The 19,786-nt window shown below is 32.3% G+C and overlaps 1 protein-coding gene across 4 annotated transcripts in view; it reads left to right on the forward strand.

Annotated features, from left to right (window-relative positions):
• Window positions 1–19,786, forward strand: part of Pcdh15 (protocadherin related 15) — a 1,597,439-nt gene that overhangs the window by 1,327,786 nt on the left and 249,867 nt on the right. For all 4 annotated transcript variants that reach the window (XM_078041965.1, XM_078041960.1, XM_078041968.1 and 1 more), the window contains 2 exons: window positions 10,108–10,301; window positions 19,009–19,141. In XM_078041965.1, coding sequence (XP_077898091.1) covers window positions 10,108–10,301; window positions 19,009–19,141 — 327 coding nt within the window. The remainder of the gene's footprint in view (window positions 1–10,107; window positions 10,302–19,008; window positions 19,142–19,786) is intronic.

Genomic DNA, 19,786 nt, shown 5'->3' on the forward strand with positions numbered 1-19,786 from the left:
CACCAAGTACACATGGTATGAAAGTACTTTAAGTAGGCTTTGTGTGCACAGAACTATTGTGTCTCTTAGAAACTTGCAGTTTGGGTGTATTCAAATTCTGGGTGAAGTTCAGCCTGAATGTTCCAAGAGCTTCCCATAAATGGTGAATTTTCAGGAGCAAATCATCTGAGATATGGGATCATGATGTACTTCCTTATGCACATTCTTGGGCCTGGTTTCAATTTTCTTAATATTTGTTTCTATTCAATCCCACCCTCCACCACATCTGGTGAATTAAAAGAGCCTTAGTGTAGGGACACCAGTGATAATGTTTAAGTGATGTCATTCTGAAACAAATTATGCATATTTAAGCTATAGCTGCTGCCACAGAATATATCAGCTTAGGTCAAGCTAGGATTTCTCTTAAGGCTTCAAATGCAATAATAAACAAGCAAAAAAGATCCATGTGATACATGTAAACCTAGTATTCTGGCACTCATCAAAGGACATATTGGTAACAAATGATCTCCATATAACTCTCAGGTATATCTTGTACCTTCATTTATAGAAAAGCCAAATCTGGGCACTTTTCCAGCATTGACCATGACTCGGTGCTACATCTGAAAAGAGCATCTGGGAGGGTTATACTTTGGTCTACAACATTTTCTCGCAGGAAAATATCATCATATTTTCTTGAAGTCCTTGTTTATGTGTTATCTATTCCATATTCTACATTTTCCACACTGCTTATTTACTTATCACTATTCTTAACACTGATTCAGTCTTTAAAGTTATGTTTGTTGATTCTAATCTCTTTTCCACCTAAGGTACTGCTGTTTCTTTTTTTGCCAGGCTTTTCCCTTTTCCATTCCCAGGAAAAATATCTAGGTTTCAAAATTTGGCAAGAAGTGGTGTGAAGTTGATTGTCAATTCCTAGAATCAAGAGAGTAGATGAAACTATAAAAGTTTAAAAGACAAAGACTTAAACAAATATTCCTTGAACTAAAGTTTGGAAACTGCCTACAAAAGGAGGAATAAAGGAGAAAAATGAATCAAATAATGAAGTAACATGAACAATTAGCCTGAAGGACATCCTATTAATGCCAAAAAAAGGGCATAATGACACAGATGAATAAAAGCAATCATATGTGTGGATAAAATTCTCTTTGTAATTTTTGAGAGCCTTCCTGACTTAATAATTTTATGTGCTAATATACATGTATTCTTCTATGAATTATTTTACTAAATTTAGGCAGTTGTACAACAATTACAACATAGGTCTGTACATTTCATTTCATCATTGCAAATGTTTGTTCATGCCCACTTGCACTCAATACTCTCTCTACAGTTCTAGGCAGTCATTTCATTGATTAAAACTTTTTCTTGTCTACAAATTTAAAAATATGAAATAATATTATATTACTCAGCTTTCTGCCTTGTGCCAAATTTCTAAGAAAAATAAACTTTAAAAAGTAGAAAGATTTATTTTGGTCCCAAGTTTCAGAGGTTTCAGTCTATGTTCACTTGGCTTTGTTGCCTTTGGGCTTGAGATGAGGCATAACATCATAGTGGACAGCATGTGGCAGAGAGCTCTCTGCTCACCTTGTGGCAAACAAGAAGCAAAAATAGACTGGCAGTGGGCTAAGATACCAATAGCCCCCATAAGGTCACACCCCAGTGACTTTCCTTTCTTTCACCAGACACTACCTCCTGAAGGTTCACCCATTTCCCAACAGCACCATAAGCTGGTGGCCAAGTATTTAGCATATGTGCCTTTGGGGAATATCTAAGATAAAAATCATCATACATATTACATGTAGTTTTCTTTTTTTCTCTCATTTTTTAATGTTTTTTTTTACATAGCATAATGTTTATATGGCTAATCTACATACTGCACCATCATGAATCAATCCTACATTTCTGTTTATTTGAATTATGAAATAATATTCCAATATATAAAAATACACATTTGGTTATCTGTTCATCAATTGATAGATATTTAGTTGTTTCTAGTTTTGGAGAGTATGAATAATATGGCTAAGAATATTCTGTTCAAATCTCTTTATAGACAAATTTTAAAAAAATATTGTTTTAATTATATTTACAAGAAACTGTGTGATAATTTGACATGTATACATCATATAATGATCATATATTTTTTCCTATGGCTATATATAAATACCTAGAAGGAGACTTACTAGGTTTTATTGTAAGCATATTTGCTTAAGGGTTCTCTCTCTCTCTCTCTCTCTCTCTCTCTCTCTCTCTCTCTCTCTCTCTCTCTCTCTCTCTCTCTCTCCCAAGTGCTAAGCATCAAACTCAGGGCTTGTGTGTGCCAGGCGAGTGCTCTACCACTAAATTTCAACCCTGTCATATGCTTAAGTCTTTTTAAAGAAACTACCAGATTACTTTTTACTGCCATTAAACCATTTTAATTTTTAATAATAGACTCATTGGCACTTAGTATTTTCACTTTCCATATTAAATCTACCATAGTGGTGCTTAGTAGTATCTCATGTTTTTAATGTGCATTTTCCTAATAACTAATGTCATTATAACATTTTCATGAGCTTATTAGTCGTCTAGTAAATATCTGTTCAAATCCTTTGCCTATTTTAAACAAGTTGTATTGTTTTCTTAGTATTGACTTTAAAGGGCTTTTTATAGATTATAAACACAAATCCTTTATCAGAGGTAAAATTTTCTCAATTTTAACAGCCAGTGATTTTAACTAATTTTTATGTGATATACCCAATCACCATTGCCAAAGTTCTGTCTCCAATATGCTTCTCTTTGCCACTGTAAAAAATGGATGTTAGTGAGGTTGTAGTGGTGGGTCCAGATATGTAGTATAAAAGAAGGAATAGAATTATGAATTTTGAAATTAGACTATCCAATGATGAAGTAGATGAAAACAAAAAAAGCAAAAAATAAATATATTTTATTAATAGGATCAAAAATGCTGTTTGTTTTTTCTCATTCTAACTTAGTCCTTTTGTGTTTCATTTATAAGTTATAGAGTTTTTGCATAACTACTATGTTAATGTTTTCATTTTATGACTATATTTTACATTAAGTAATAAAATACACATCTAATAAAATCATAAAAAATAGCATGTTGGTATACTAATTCTTTGTTGAATTAAAATAAAGTAACTACTGTTTAAGAAAATATAAATATCACAAATTTTTTAATGTAAAGGCAATTCTGCAACCTGTTACACGAAACTTGAAGAATTGTTTTTCTTATACTTTTACAAATAGACCAGACAAATAAATAAATAAATATCCCGAAAAATCTGCCTTAGTAAATGTAAAATACAAAATAATAGGAATCATCATGACATACTTGGAAGCAGATGGAAGTGAATTGTGCAAACAGTGCAATCTTTTTTTTTCCCCTACTGTGGTAGAAAATCAAATCAAAAAAATCCAGACAAGATCTGAGATTCTGAGAAGACCAAACAGTGTCTCCTCAATGATTATGCCTTCAGAAAACCCCTACTCCAGCTCTCTATCACTCCCTTTAAATTCTCTAGGTGAAATGCACTTGAAGTTAGAACACAAATAAATTCCTTAGACTGTCTTATGCTTAGATTCTAAAAGACTACCCAACTTAGTCAACAAATATTTAGAGTATGAGGTTTCTATAACCAAAGAGGTTTTGTCATTAAAAATTCAAAATGTGTTTCTATATAAATCAGAAAATCTCATACCAGCAGAAACCTGTGATGTGAAAGTAGCCTATTTTTACCACAGAAAACAATATGGCTCCCATTCTTTAATGTTTGATTTTATTATTTATACTGTTGACGAAAACTTTTCTGTCTCCACATCTAGTTTGTCATCTAAATCAGGTATGAAATGTTGTGGTTTATATTTTGGATACCAGCAGAATTTAACCATAATTTTCATCATATATAAGAACCATTAAAAATAACTGACCCAGCTGGGGCAGTGATGCATGCCTGTAGTCCTAGTGGTTCAGGAGGCTGAGTCAGGAGAATTGAAAGTTCAAAGCTAGCTTCAGCAATTTACTGAGGCCCTAAGCAACTTAGTGAGGCCCTATCTCAAAATAAATAAATATATAAGTAGATAGATAGATATATACAATAAAATGATAATTGATCTCTACTTTTAATTTTTTTCTCTTGCATCCCTTTTTTCTAAAATTGTACTAACCTCCCCAGGTTTCCCTGCCCTCCATAAATATACACACAACACAGACTCACACACATACACACACAGAAAAAAAAAACACAAAAGGAAATAACACAGACAACCATACATAGTAAGTATCAAATATAAGTTAATTCTTTCTTTTTTTTTTTTTTTAGCTCTGCTGTAGTGTTTTCTAAACTCTCTTAGCACAACCAGCAAAAACTCTTAATCAGCTTGTCTCAACTGAGCTCAGCAACTTCATTGCATGCTAGTCTTTTTCTAGTTCATCGTGTTTCGCATCCATGAGAATGTTTTAGCAGAACTTTGTGTTGCATAACATCAGGGATTTTTTTTTTTTTGAGAAATGCTTCATTAGATGATTTCATCACTGTGCAAACACATACATACATATGCAAACTGAGATATAAAGGTCCATTACTCAATGTGGCATTCAGAGACAACATAAACAAGTCATTTGAAGCTGCTGCTGCTGGCATATCATGACAAACTGTTGTATAGTAAATGTTTTTATTAGTAGATGAAGTATACTCTAAAACAATGATGACAAGGATAGCATGTAAAATAAACATAACCCAGTAACAGTTACTCATTACTATTTTCAAGTGTTAGGAACTGAGCACAATCATGTATGCTATACTTTTATAGTGCGGGTAGCGCAGAGTGTTGTTTACACAAGCACTGCCCCCAACATATGAGTAATGCATTGCATTTCAAAGTTACAATGCCTACAACTTTACTAGGTGATGGGAATTTTTCAGCTCCATTATAATCTCGTGAAGGCACTGCTGTATGTGCAATCTGTTGTTGTTCAAGACGCCGTTATATAGCACAGGGCTGTATTTCATTCACATATGCCCTTCCTTTTTCCATAAAATGCTCTTAATCTATTTTCTTCAGTCATAGTCTCATCTTCCAAATTCTATCTTAACTGTAACCTATGCCAGAAAGGCTTTCATGTTTATCCTATCACCCACTCAATGTTCCTTGGGCTCATTTTTTAATTGCATTTGTCATAACATGTCAATATGGATTTCTTTGTTTATTATTGAAAAATCTCTCTCATCTGGCAGTAAGTTGCAAAAAACCAGAGAGCCCAGTATAATTTACAAATTTTAGCTTACACTTCACTCCTACTGTGTTGCCTGGGAACACTGTACATGATCATTAATTATTTTAAAACAAATGTTTTTCTACATATTTTTCCAAGAATTATGTTATCTGGCATTAATAACAAGTGGTCTCAGTAGTTTACTTCTATAACACTTTTCTTTGGAAAGATTGCAATATTTTTCAGGCTTTTTACAACTGAGATTTACAAGTTATAGCATAACATCAATTCAAAGTGCATATTGCACATTTAACATCTTTGTGAAAAGAATCAAACTTGAGCATTCATGGTCCTATCTTATTCTAAATATGTCAAATACTACTCAAGTGGTGCTGTTTTTCCCCCTGTCATTTTGATTCAAATATTCAACCTGAATAATTAGAGATTTTTAAAAAATGTTTTAAAAAATATATTTTTAAAAGTGCTCGATTTTAAAATATAGATAATTCTTTAATTCAGAAGTCAAACAGAGAAAATGGTATAGAGAAATGTTTAATTACTTTATTATCACTCATTTAATGATTCATTATAATGTGGGGGGCTACCAGGGATTGAACTTAGAGGCATTCGACCACTGAGGCACATCCCCAGCACTATTTTGCCTTTTATATGGAGACAGAGTCTCACTGAGTTGCTTAGCCTCTCACTTTTGCTGAGACTGGCTTTGAACTTGCAATCCTCCTGCACCAGCCTCCCAAACTACTGGGACAACAGGCATCATTATGATTTTTACACAAAAGCCACACCACTATCTTCATTTTAAGATCTTTGCCCATTGTATGAATAATCATACATTAATCAAAGAGGGCATGTTAGTCAGCTTTGATAATACCCCACAAGAACAACTTAAAGAGGAAGAAAAGTTTACTTTGACTCAAAGTTTTAGAGGATTCTGTCCATGGCAGATTGTCTCAGAGGCAGAAACTTCATGGTGGAAGAACATGGCTGAGGAGAGCTCTCCTCACCTCATGGCTTCCAGGAAGGAGAGAGACAGAGAGAAAGAGAGAGAGAGAGAGAGAGAGAGAGAGAGAGAGAGAGAGAGAGAGAGAGAGAGAGAGAGAGAGAGGTGTGTGTGTGTGTGTGTAAGGGGGAAGATATACCTTTTCAAGACATACCTGAATTGACCTACTTACTCAAACTAGGTCCCACATCCTAGTAGTCCATTCTGCTATCAATTGATTAATTCATCAGTGAGATCAAAGCCCTCATCATCCTATCATTGCTGAAAGCGCCTCCTGTGAACCTTGCTGCACTGGGGACCAAGCTTTTGGACCATGGGTTTTTTTGCGTGGGATCCCAAATCAAAATTATAACAGATGGTTTGACATATAAGTGATCACATGGCACCACATACCAAGATCTCAAATCATAATGTTCCCTTCAGAAACAGTCATAAAGCAAAATAAGAAGAATAAACAATCGTTAAATTCTTTTTCTACAATTGTATTTTTGTGGTTGAAGTGACATAATTTCAAGTTAAATTAGCATTTGAAATTAAATTTTGATTCATATATATATATCAAGAAACTTCAGTAGTAAACTTAGCTTCTGGAATAAATGAAAACCATGTCATCAATTATATTCTTCCTGTTTGCTGGCACTGTTTTATTTCATGAGAACCTTTGATTTAGTTACATGAAGACAAGAGGAGCAGCGGAAACTGGCATTGGTCAGCTATTGAGTTGCAGTTGAATTAAACCCTCACCATAGTTTAGCTGCAAAATTAGCATCTAAATACAGAAGGAAAAGTCTACTGCTTAGTAATATTGAGGATTAAAGAAGTGCCTTGACTTGCATGAAATACATTATTATTAGTCAGGTGTTCAGAGTCAGAGTCTCAGCTCTCTTTTCCAACCTTGGACTATCATTGATTTCTTCAAAAGTATGTTGATTCTTAACCCATATTTTATTATTTAGCAGTAAGAGACTGAAAATAGTATAAATCTATTTAACTAACCTAAAAATATACACAAGAGTTAATAACTAGAATCAACAAATGGGACTTACTCAAACTAAAAAGTTTTTTCTCAGCAAAAGAAACAATAAGAGAGGTAAATAGGGAGCCTACATCCTAGGAACAAATCTTTACTCCTCACACTTCAGATAAAACCATAATATCCAGAGTATACAAAGAACTCAAAACATTAGACAAAAAGACAACAAATAACCCAATCAACAAATGGGCCAAGGATCTGAACAGACACTTCTCAGAGGAGGACATACAATCAATCAACAAGTACATGAAAAAATGCTCACCATCTCTAGCAGTCAGAGAAATGCAAAACAAAACCACCCTAAGATACCATCTCACTCCAGTAAGATTGGCAGCCATTCTGAAGTCAAACAACAACAAGTGCTGGCGAGGATGTGGGGAAAAGGGTACACTTGTACACTGCTGGTGGGACTGCAAATTGGTGCAGCCAATTTGGAAAGCAGTATGGAGATTTCTTGGAAAGCTGGGAATGGAACCACCATTTGAACCAGCTATTCCCCTTCTCGGTCTATTCCCTAAAGACCTAAAAAGAGCATGCTACAGGGACACTGCTACATCAATGTTCATAGCAGCACAATTCACAATAGCAAGACTGTGGAACCAACCTAGATGCCCTTCAATAGACGAATGGATAAAAAAAAATGTGGCATTTATACACAATGGAGTATTACTCTGCATTAAAAAAAGACAAAATCATAAAAATAGAATTCATTGGTTTTTTTCCTAATCTTTCCACATGCTAATAGTTTCTGAGGAGCTAATCGTTTTCCCTGAATGTGATACCTTATCTGTGGTTGACTGGCTCTGCAATTTTAGGGGTATTTCTCTTGCCTGTGCTTCACAGCTTTGTGCAGTATTTACAGCACCTCCCAGATGGGTGTCTTTCTCAATTTAATTATCATCCAGCTTATCTTCCCTTCCAACCTCATTTATGAAAATGTTAAATAAGACCAGCCATAATATCCATGTCCCTGAAGCACACTCCTCAACACCTCTTCTTAACTTGATGTGTTGCCATTTATCATTAAATTCTTTTAGCCAATTTAAGTCCCAGGAAGAATGTTAATATTGAATCCAATTTGAGCTAAATTTTAATTAAGATTTCCTGAGACATTTTGCTTAAGTGATTTACTATAATCAGAATTGATATCTCCTCTCCTACCCCCACCCTCTAATTATCTAACTTTATCCACACACAAAAGAGAACGAATTTATCTGACTTGAACAGTGCTTCATAAATATACATCATTCATTTTGGCTGTTTCTATGAATAGTTTCCTTCTTTGTTGCCTGAAGGTCTATGTCTGTCATTCTCATGTATGTCACAGAATCATTTAATGAAATGTCTTTCCTTCTGGCAGCCACATCTGTCTACCCTAAAGTATCCAGCCACAGGATTTAGCTGTATGAATGCCAGTCTCTCAAATTTCCTTTTATCTTCCAAGTATTTTTGTTATTGATATTTCTGTGTACAATATCAAGCTAAATGCAACTGCAGTAAATTCAGAAATAGAACATATCCCACCTATCCATGTAATCCTCATAGAGTGTTGTAGAAGAAAAACTTTGTTTAGATTTCTGGAGAATGTTAAAACTGAACCTTCAAATGGGTCATTCATTACTATGAAGTGAAACTGAAGTGAAGTTTCAAGGTACATGTGGACATTCACAGGGTATCAAGAAAGCAGTGTGTCCCAGAGGACTTGTCAGATTCCCAATGGAGTCTGTGAGCTATAAAAAGCTCCTGACATTATAGAAGTAAAACATGGGATTAGAGTCACATGAGAAAATGTAATTAAATAAGGAAAAGATTTCTACTATGTATTAAAGTTGTGTATGTTTTCCTTATAGGAAACATAGAAATAGACATAGAAACATTTTGTCTTCTTCCATGTTTAAATCTCATCTATTTTCTTCCTCATGCAAATTTTGGTATGAAGAAAACATAAAGTTCTGTGAATGTTTGTAAAATGCATATTATAATACTTCCCACTAGAATCCATTTCTATTCTTTTTCTTTCTTTAGTTTGTATATATGTATCAGGAAATCAAGGATCCTTGTCTATAATAACAATTATTCTTTAATGTTGTTTTATAGGATTAATAAAAGTTATTTTCTTGTCATATAGTAACCCAAATATACTGTTTTATTAGATACTCTTTGCCTCAAAATGACTATAAATAGGTGCATATTAGCTCTACGTGTGTTTAGATGCTTATACAATATCAATTCAGGGGGTCTGAATATTTTTATTTACTCAAAAAATTATATCTGGAGTTGCATTAACTTTTATTTTCTGCAATTAAAGGAACACTAGTTTATTTTCTATACTGCAATTCTGGAAACCTTATCAGTCTTTCACACATCAGTGTCAGCAAGATTATAAGGCAGGAATACATTATGATGGAAAAAAGTGAGAGCAAAAGGAAAGATGGCAGTAATAAAGAGCACTTTGCCATTTTTCCCCTGATCTCAGAATTCAGAAATATGTATTTATGTATCAACAACAGGAAGTGAGAAAAAATATTAAATTTTCTACAGGATATTGGATTTTATGTTAGGAATTTCCTTTGTTTTATTTATTTAACATAAAAATAGTCTTCAAGATTCAAAGGTTTTCTTAAAAAAGAAGAAAACCTTTTTGCAACTGTGATTTTTTTCAGTATCCTAATAGAACACAGGAGCCTCAAATCAACAAAACAAGAGCATATATGCCAAGAAAAGTTTCTTCACTTATATTTTGTCTTTGAAAACAAGCTCCTTGTGGTTTGGGGGAGGAAAAAAATAACACAATGGTGAAAAGTTGAATCCCAAGAGGATTTATGTTGTGATTTTCAATTCCAGCTCACTGCAGTCGACGCAGATGAAGGGTCAAATGGGGAGATCACATATGAGATCCTGGTTGGGGCTCAGGGAGACTTCATCATCAATAAAACAACAGGGCTTATCACCATCGCTCCGGGGGTGGAATTGATAGTCGGGAGGACTTATGCGCTCACGGTCCAAGCATCGGATAATGCTCCTCCTGCAGAGAGAAGGTAATTTATATTAGAGCCAATGCAGTCTTTTTGCTGCTCATGTTTAACCCTATAATTAAATTTAAGAGGCTCGGCAAATATTCTTTTATCCTGTAAACATCCAAATTAGAACAGAAAATATCAGAGCATTCTCAGGAACTGCGTATTCTTATTGGTTAAATTTTGGGAAGAGGACATTAAAATTAATATTAAACCACAAAATTATTAACTATGATCTCACAGATGAAGGAGGAAGGTCTCTGTTCTAAAGAAGAACTGGAAGATATCAGAGGCATGTTTCCAATTTATTACTCAAAAACAAGGTTGCTGACAGTGAAAGACTCTTTTCTTCAAAGAGCTTCACAGATTGTCAGAAGCACATTATTGTCAGGATTTTGAAACCACCTCTCAGTGAGTAATTATTAAAATTTATACATAAAATATAAATGTAAATAAATATATATATATATATTACATATATATTACATACTACAGACATGCACACACACACACACACAGAAGTTTAAAATTTTACTACTACAACTATATTCTTTTAGTTCCCCATTTGAGATACCTCTTAATAATGAATTATTTCCAAATTTTTAATAGACATTTCAAAAAATATTAATGAATATGAATATAATCTTACACTTTGCTGGATTATTTATCTTTCACAATTTGTCAGTTTTTGGTTTGTGTTTTCATATGAATTCTGGATAAACTCCTCAAATTTTTTCACAGCTATTTATATTTTTTCAGATGTATGTGATTCTGTTTAAGAAGGCAACTTTCCATGCATTTTTATTTCATTCTTTTATACTGATAATAGAGAAGTAAATAAATTGAACATGTATCACTTTAATGAATATGTACAAGTATATAAATAAATTCCCAGTGGAAATTTTAAATTTTCTTGATAACTGCCATGTTACCAGCTATAAAACTTATAGTCTAAAATTTCAACAACAAAGTCTAAAAATGATATTCTATACAATTTCTCTAGTTGTTATTAAGCATTTATTTTTAAACATTTGTTATTCATATTGTCCCTATTCAATAGGTAATATATAGTATCTATTTTTATCCATGTGAGTATATTTCCAATGTTAAACTGCCAACTCTACTACATTTGCTATGAATTCTGGATTCATAAAATTTTGTTTGTTTTTCTATTGGTATGTTAAGCCCAGCTTACAATTAATCTATATTTTCTAATATTGCTTTTGGGGATTACAATTGTTAGTGTAGGTATAATTGCTTTCAAGCCTTTGTTGCATTTGGGAATTATTCTAGTTTTCAGTAGATGTATTGATGCTGCCACATTTTTTCAGACAATTATCCTGTTGTCCCAACACAATATATCGTATAGTTCATTTCTTCACTAACTTGTAGTTCCATTGATTATATCATAATTGTAACATATATTCCTTATGTATTTGGATTCGGGTCTATTCTATTTCATTATTCATTTATTTTTCATGAGCTATCATCATATAAGACTTCACTTCTGTCCTGATGGACAGTTTTGAAGGGGACTGTAGGCATAGAATTTATATACAAAACCACCATTGGAAGATTTTAGGAAAAAAGTTTCTGATACTTACACCAAACATCTAGCAAGAATGGAGATGAAATTTTCATAAATATAAATAAACCTCAGGTGTTTGATTAAGGTGACTTGGCAATGGTATTGTCAAAATAGCACACATGATTTAAGGACATGAATTCAATTTTGGGCACACTAATTTTGGATGTAGCCATTGTTAATATACCAGAAAAGCAAATAGGTATAGATGCCTAAAATGATAAAATGATTAAATGCTATTTCTTAAAAGAAAAAGTGTAATATTTTTATATATTGAATAGTTATGGAATTTAAAATAAGTGTAAAATGAAATTTGAATCAATTTCAAATAATAGCTTAATTGAAGATAAGTTATTCTAAGAGGAATTAAAGATTATTAATAACACTGAGTATGCAGTAAGGCTAAACATGCTATCATTTTACATACGTAATTTCTAATTTTAATAACATTGTGAATGTTTGTATAATTATATTTAGTTTTGAGTCTAGAAATCTGAGATTGAAATAGGATAATTTACTTTACTAAACACTCCATCTAGCAACCTCTAGCTCTGCAATAAGCAAGTAATAGAGCTAGAACTTGAACTGAGATATGTTGGATTCAAAAACTTTCTCCTCCCACTCTCTTCTATATCCATAAACTCTGTGGTTATTATTTTAGAGAAAAGGTACTACAATTGGTTATTAGCAACAAAGTAATTCTAATAAAAAGAACAAATTTACCTTTATTTTACTTGAAGCTTCAATAAAGTCCTTTCATATTCATCAATTTATTTTAAATTTTAATTTTTCTCCATCAAACACAGTGCTGTGTCAAATGTTTCTGATCTGAGCTATATATTCCAATATGTTACGATTACTATGACTGATTACTATGTTTTTATTTGTTTTGTAATTGGGAGTTGAACTCAGTGGTGCTTTACCACTGAGCTACATCCCTAGTACCTTTTATTTTATTTATTTTGAAATAATAATAATAATAATATAATAATAATTCAGGTGTCTTACTGTGATGCAGAAGTCTCGGGAAGTTGCTTAAGCTGGCCTCAAACTTGAGATCCTTCTTCTTCAGCCTCTTCCATCACTGGGACATACACCACTGCATGTGGCTAAATGAAAAGTTTTAAATTATTATTTTTTTGAATAGAGTAGGTGGCCTCTTTTGTGAAGATTGTTTCAAAACTCCCTACTGACTTCCTGAAACCTCAGGTTGGGCCAAATCCTATATATGCTATGTTTTCCTTCCACTATATGCATAATTACATATTTTTATAATACAAAATGTATTATAAGAAAATTTAATTAGTAATTTAAACACATAAAATATCAACAATAATATGAATAATAATAAATAATAAAATAGAAAAATATCACACTGAAATAAAATTGTCAGCATCAGTACTCTTACACTTTGGGGCCATTATCAATCAAAATAGGGGTTATTTTGGGCTGGGGTTGTGGCTCAGCAGTAGAGGGCTGGTCTTGCATGTGTATGGCACTGGGTTCAATCCTCAGAACCACTTAAAACTAAGTAAAAAAAAATAAAGATATTTTTTAAAAATACGGGTTATTTCAACACAGTCATTGCAGTTCCAAATGTCCATGTGATAACTAAGATGGCAACTAAACAACTGATGGGTAGGGAGCATATACTCTGTGGATATGCTGGACAAAGGCATGACTAATATCACACAAACAATGGAAAGGGATGATATAAGAGTTCATCATGCTATTCGGAATGGCTTGCGATTTAAATCTTAGGAATTGTTTATGTCTAGAATTACCATGTAAAATTTTTGGACTGTGGTTGTCTGTGAGCAACTGAAAAAAACAGAAAGCAAAAAAACACAGATAAGGGGGACAACTGTATTTTATGAATGAGATTTCATAATCCTCAGCTTGCTCAGTTCCTATTTGCAAGTTGTGATCACCTCTTTGCCTGAATAAGCTGTTACCTGTATTGATCAGTACAAGAGTAGATTGTACCTGAGTAAAATTGTATTCCTCTCTGGGAAACAAAGGGCTGCCTTCAGAATCTAATTGCTATGTCTTTTCACTGATACCAGGCATAGTTGACCTAACCACTCTTTTTCTTTTTTTAAGAAAATGGGTTGGATACTAAAGAATCACCTTATAGCATGTGGTCAAACGTCAGGTGGGAGCTGCAGAGAGTAAAATCCATATACCTTCATTTCACTTGCTGGGATAATGTCCTGTGCATTGCAGGATAATGACACTTGCAGTTTCTCTGGAGGGAAATGAATCCTTCAAATTGAGTTGATGAATGAACTGTGTTGTGAGGTTTTGCTTTTTGTTTGCTTTATGAAGAAGATGCTATTTTAAAATTTTTAAATTATGAACATAAAAATATAGGTTACGATATACTTCATAGATTGACCCAGACAGCCACAGTATTAGCTAAATATAATTAAATAAAAGCATCAAAAACAATAGTAGCAGTGTTCAAAATTTGAGAAATTTCCATATTAGTTTTCTTTCAGATTGGTAACTTCAATTTAGAAATTTAAATAACATTGAGTCTCAAAATATCCAAGATGAAATTACTGTTTATGTGTCTGTTATTTCAGTTCGGTAAAGGATCTAAAGATTCAAAGTGAGAAAAGAAATAGTCTATAATTGACTTTTTTGGTGCTCATTTGTTTTAGGCTTTGATGAGAAGATGAGTAGAGACAAAAGGTAAAAGCTAACAGAAGTCATAAAACATTCTGGGGTACTGTTAACACTAATCGCGTCTCTAACTCACCTTCTTAGTATATAATCCAGTTAAATTGAATAAATATTTATTAAGTTCTGGTGTGAATAAAGCACAACTGCTAGGTATTTATGAATATATAAGAAAAAATAAAAGGCCCTGCTCCTAAACAGCTTCTAATATTTATTGTAAAATGATGGTTTGATAGAGAACGAATCATTTTCCCCACTTAATTCTTGGAGTCCAAGGCTATATATAAATAACTACATATAAATAATCTATTCTCCAATTGAATAATTTTCCATTGTGAATATATAGTCTTTAAATAACTTTATGTGTTATATTTAACATTAATGAAGACATGATAAATAAATACTGATTTATTTTAACAAAAATTTACTTTGTTTGCACAAGTCCTAGTCTCTTGGGTAGGCACTGGAAATAGAGGTAACATGAGACCTCTGCCCTCATAGCACTCAGAAGATGGCAGAAGAGAATGTCAGACTCACACATAAAGGGGTAGTAATAGAATATCCATCTAGGGGAAAAAAGAGCAAGATATTGGAGATACAGGAAAGCAATGCTGTGGGAACAGGAATGGTTTGACACATTTGATCATATCATTGACCTGCTTAAAATTTGTCAACCATTCCCCATTACCAAGATGAAGTTTGATTTAACACTATTTGCAATCTCCAATCAGAACTCCAACTGCTGTTCCATGTATAACCATATTTTTAGCTTTATAAAACTTATAGTTTTCTAGTTTATTTCTCTGTGAATTTGCACATATTTTTCCTGTCCGTAATGCCCTACTGTTTTTACATGTAAATACATTTTACATTTTAAAATTCTGCCCCTTAATTTCCCTTAAGAGTTTATCTTTGACCTCTTATGTTGGTTTTAAATCTGAGGTCTACTGTGGATTGCTATTTGTACTTTCAAAATAGTAGAATAGAATCAATGAGCATTGAACTATAAGTATAGCTTTTCTAGGACCATGTTCGTGAGAAAGGAAAAAAATTTCTTTAAGTCTATTGAGGAACGCAATATAAACACCTATAATCTTTGTCATAGAAACAACATGGTTGAAATGTAGAGTTACAAATAGACATAACACATGTTGACATATTTAATAGAAAATTGTATAGAAAATAGCATATATTGTACAATCCTCTAAATGCCAGCAACATTCTCTTGTTACTGATTATTATTGTAATATGACAAAAGTTTGACTTTAATTTGTACCATTTCCCAAGTTAAAGCAACGTAGGTCCATCCTTACACCTCCCCTTTATTCATGTTTTATTTTATTTATTTTATTCTTAAAAGAGTTATGTTTGGGGCTGGAGTTGTGGCTCAATGATGAAGCTCTTGCCTGGCATGTGTGAGGCCCTGGGGTCAATCCTCAGCACCACATATAAATAAATAAATAAATAAATAAATAAATAAATAAATAAATAAATAAAAAGATCTATTGACAACTAAAATATTTTTTAAAAATAGTTGCTTTTGATGATGTTTCATTCCTGGTATAAATAAGTAAAAATTGTGATTTCATAGTCTGAACCCAAGACTTGAAATAATTTATGTCATCATGTGACATAAACATGATGGTTTGTTAAAAACCAAGAATGTCTTATATTCACACACATCAGATGAGTAAAAATTCTCCAGTGTATTTCCTAAATTTGTTCTTCTGAGATGAAAGGAAAAAGGGCAAGCAAAGTCTGAATGTTAAAATCTTGCTTTTTTGGTTTATCTGTTTTTGCTAATTAACTTTGTAAACTTAATTCAGTGACTTATTATTTCTGATTTTTAAATGACCTTTATAAAACTATCTGCCCAAATTTGATGATGTAAAGTCTTTAAAATCACAAGATTACTTGAGAAATGCATTACCTCTTTTGTTCTTCTTTGACCTTTAATACCAAACGTGAAAGAATAGAGTATAATGGTTTTCGTGTTTGGAAACAGAGATTTATATACATCAAACCAGCTTTATACAAAATAAAATTTGGTTATATAAATGTTCAGTTTTATGTATTTAGAACTGTGAATAAAATGTAAACATGAAATACATAAAATATTATTTACTTAGTATATCATTTATGTGTTTAAATGATGCTGTTGAAATACTACTATTTATTACAACATGAATGTTATCATTTTCTTGTTAATACTGTTGGTTTTCAATTTAGAAAAGCTAACTCTGACACTCTGTTGACATCAGTAATAAAAAGAAGATATCATTTTAAAAGTCAATAACTCTTAAGATAGTGCTTATTTAAACACATGGAAGGGAAGTGACAGGATGTTCAAGATGATAGTAACCTTGAAATGAAATTTTTCCAAAACTCTAAGATCAAATTCCAAGAAGGAAAATAACATAATTAGTAAATATAGCATAAATTATTTTAGAAAGTGAAAGGTGAAGCAAACAACTAAGTGTAGAGGAAGGTAACAGTCACATTGGACAAAAGCTGGTCTGTGTTCTGCCCAAGATCACACAGTGGCAGCACCAGAAGTGTAATCTGAAAATGTCTGAGCATAAATCCTGGCCTCAATATCACTTGCCTAAAGTTATTAACACTAGTTATATAAAACATATTATGCATAGAGAATAATAAGTCCAATGCTACAGAACATATGTATAGAGAAGACACAGTCAGGAAAAAGGAAGAGACATAAAATTACTGAATGACTTGATAAATAGTACACTAAAACAAGCCAAGATTCTCAAGGGTAAAAATATCCAGGAGAATGTACCTCTTGGTGTGACTGTTGGGTTCCATTTACCATCTAGAAGGATATGAATTCTACCTCCAAATTAAATCCCATTGTTCTCACAATATGAGACAATATGAGAATTGGGAGTCTCTGTAAAGTATAATAGATTTTGTAAATTTCTATTATTTTATTTTCATATGAATTAAAGTTTATAAGCAACATTTAATTTATTTAACCTATTTTAAACACTCTGAACCTAAAGGCTAATCTTATTATTAACAATTTTAATTATTTTATATATTAGTACATATAAATAAATTATTTTTATTATCTTATACATTCATATATGAAAAAAGTAAAATTTTATTAGGAAATTTTAATAGTAAAGTGTTAACTCAGATGCAATAATGAATAGAGGTATCATAATTTAATACAAGAGTCTAAAATTTGAAATAAACTTCCTTTGGAACAATAAATGCAAGAATGAAATTCTCTAAAGTCATGTAGCTTTTCAGTGATGCCTAATATCCTATGGCTATGTGTCTACTGAGGATCTGCTCAGAAACAACTTAGATTCCAGGATATTACAAAGTGACAAGATATAAAACTAAATCTCAGTGCTCATGATCTGTGTTTCAGTGAAAAGCTTTTCAAAAAGTAGGATGGCATACTTAATCTGAGAAAAATGTGTTTGGTGATCATGTCTTTCAATTGAAACACTTATTAAAGACTTTGAGAAAACAAGAACATTTTAGCCACAAACAGAAACTATAATTAATATGTTTTAAACTAAAAATCATGATTTTGTTAAAATAATGTTTAAAGCATACATTTCAGGCCATGTTTGTATGTTTACATAAGATGTATATGTATTTCAAGATGGAGGACTACCTTTTTGTAATTTATAAAATTTTATAATTTATATATTTTTGCCAGTGTTTCTTTATAAACTTTGCTTCTTCAGTTTTTATTATGGAAAAAAAAGAGTTTAAGATGTCAAAAACATTTCTGTCAGTGTTATTTCTTTTATGCTTGTAATAACAAAGTATTTCCTTATTCTTCAAGAAAATTATGGGTCAAGAAAGGCATTAATTAAATCTCATCTTTTAGTTTTTTTCATATTATATTCTTTAAACAAAGACAGTAAAACCCATTTAGTTTTGTTTTCAACTGTTTATGTAAGAATTAATTTATGTTCTTGACTCTACATATACTTACATTAAGTCACTCGTGTCAACTACAGAACTAACAAAACAGTCCATAATTTGCTTTTGTGTGGTATTTTAATCAATACTTCCTCTGCTGGTTTAATAGGAAGAGAGATCAAAGGACAGCTCCTATTACCAGATGTTTATAGAATATTTTTTGCTATTAAAAAAGCATTGAAAAATAAAGTCAAAAGTCAATCCATGTTAATTTATTAGCTTTGTTGTATAGCTATAACTTTTTAATTTGTACTTTTACCTAAGTTAAAAAAATACAGAAATAATTCCTTTCCTTTTTAGTAAGATAATTTTGTAGAAGTGTTATGTTCCAGAGGAAGCTTTTATTTTTCTATCCTTTCAAGCTGATTTTACTATTTTCTATAAAGTTTGAAAAGCTTTTGGCCTATGAAACCCCCCAAAATGATAAAAGGTTCAGTTTATCTTTAAATGCTATGTAGCTTTTTAAACATCTTGTTCACTTCTCATTTTCTGCAGGCACTCCATCTGCACAGTGTACATTGAAGTGCTTCCTCCAAATAATCAAAGCCCTCCCCGCTTTCCACAGCTGATGTACAGCCTTGAAATCAGTGAAGCCATGAGGATTGGTGCTGTTTTATTAAATCTACAGGTATGCTTGACATCACACACACACACACACACACACACATACACACACACCTTCTAAAGTGACAAGCTGGAGACTAATGAGTTTATATTTGTTCTTTAGGGGTTGAGAGGGTGGGTTGCATGCCTGCTTGTATTCTAGAGAATGAAAATTCCATCTGGAAAGGAAAGCAAGCATAATATGGATGTAGGGTTTGCACAGCTAATCTATTCTATTGATTGCCACAATGAAGAACTAACGTTTGGCTGGCAGGGATTAGCTGTAATCATTACAGGAGAAAATGAAGGGATTGGAAACATGCACTTGAATATTTTATACTTTGCGACTAAAGAGTTTGCAGCTGACTATTATTTTCTGTCTTGGGTGCCCTTGCCCAGCTGTATTTATTTTTGCTACTGTGTTGTATAGGGAAATAACCTTAGACTCAAAGGTTGATGATAGGCATTCTGACTCTAAAGCAAATTCTATTCTATGGTTGCAGGCTAGTCTTATAATTATGTGCCTTGGTGTATTCATTTAGATAAGAAGTATATATTTAGCTGATGTTTCTATTTCCAGTTCAGAATCATGGGCATATGAGTTACGTGCAAGATGATATCTTGGTTTTTACTATTTATATATTCCTGACAAAAGCACATTTGACCAGTT

Source organism: Ictidomys tridecemlineatus, chromosome 1, assembly GCF_052094955.1.
Source record: "Ictidomys tridecemlineatus isolate mIctTri1 chromosome 1, mIctTri1.hap1, whole genome shotgun sequence".
NCBI lineage: Eukaryota > Metazoa > Chordata > Mammalia > Rodentia > Sciuridae > Ictidomys > Ictidomys tridecemlineatus.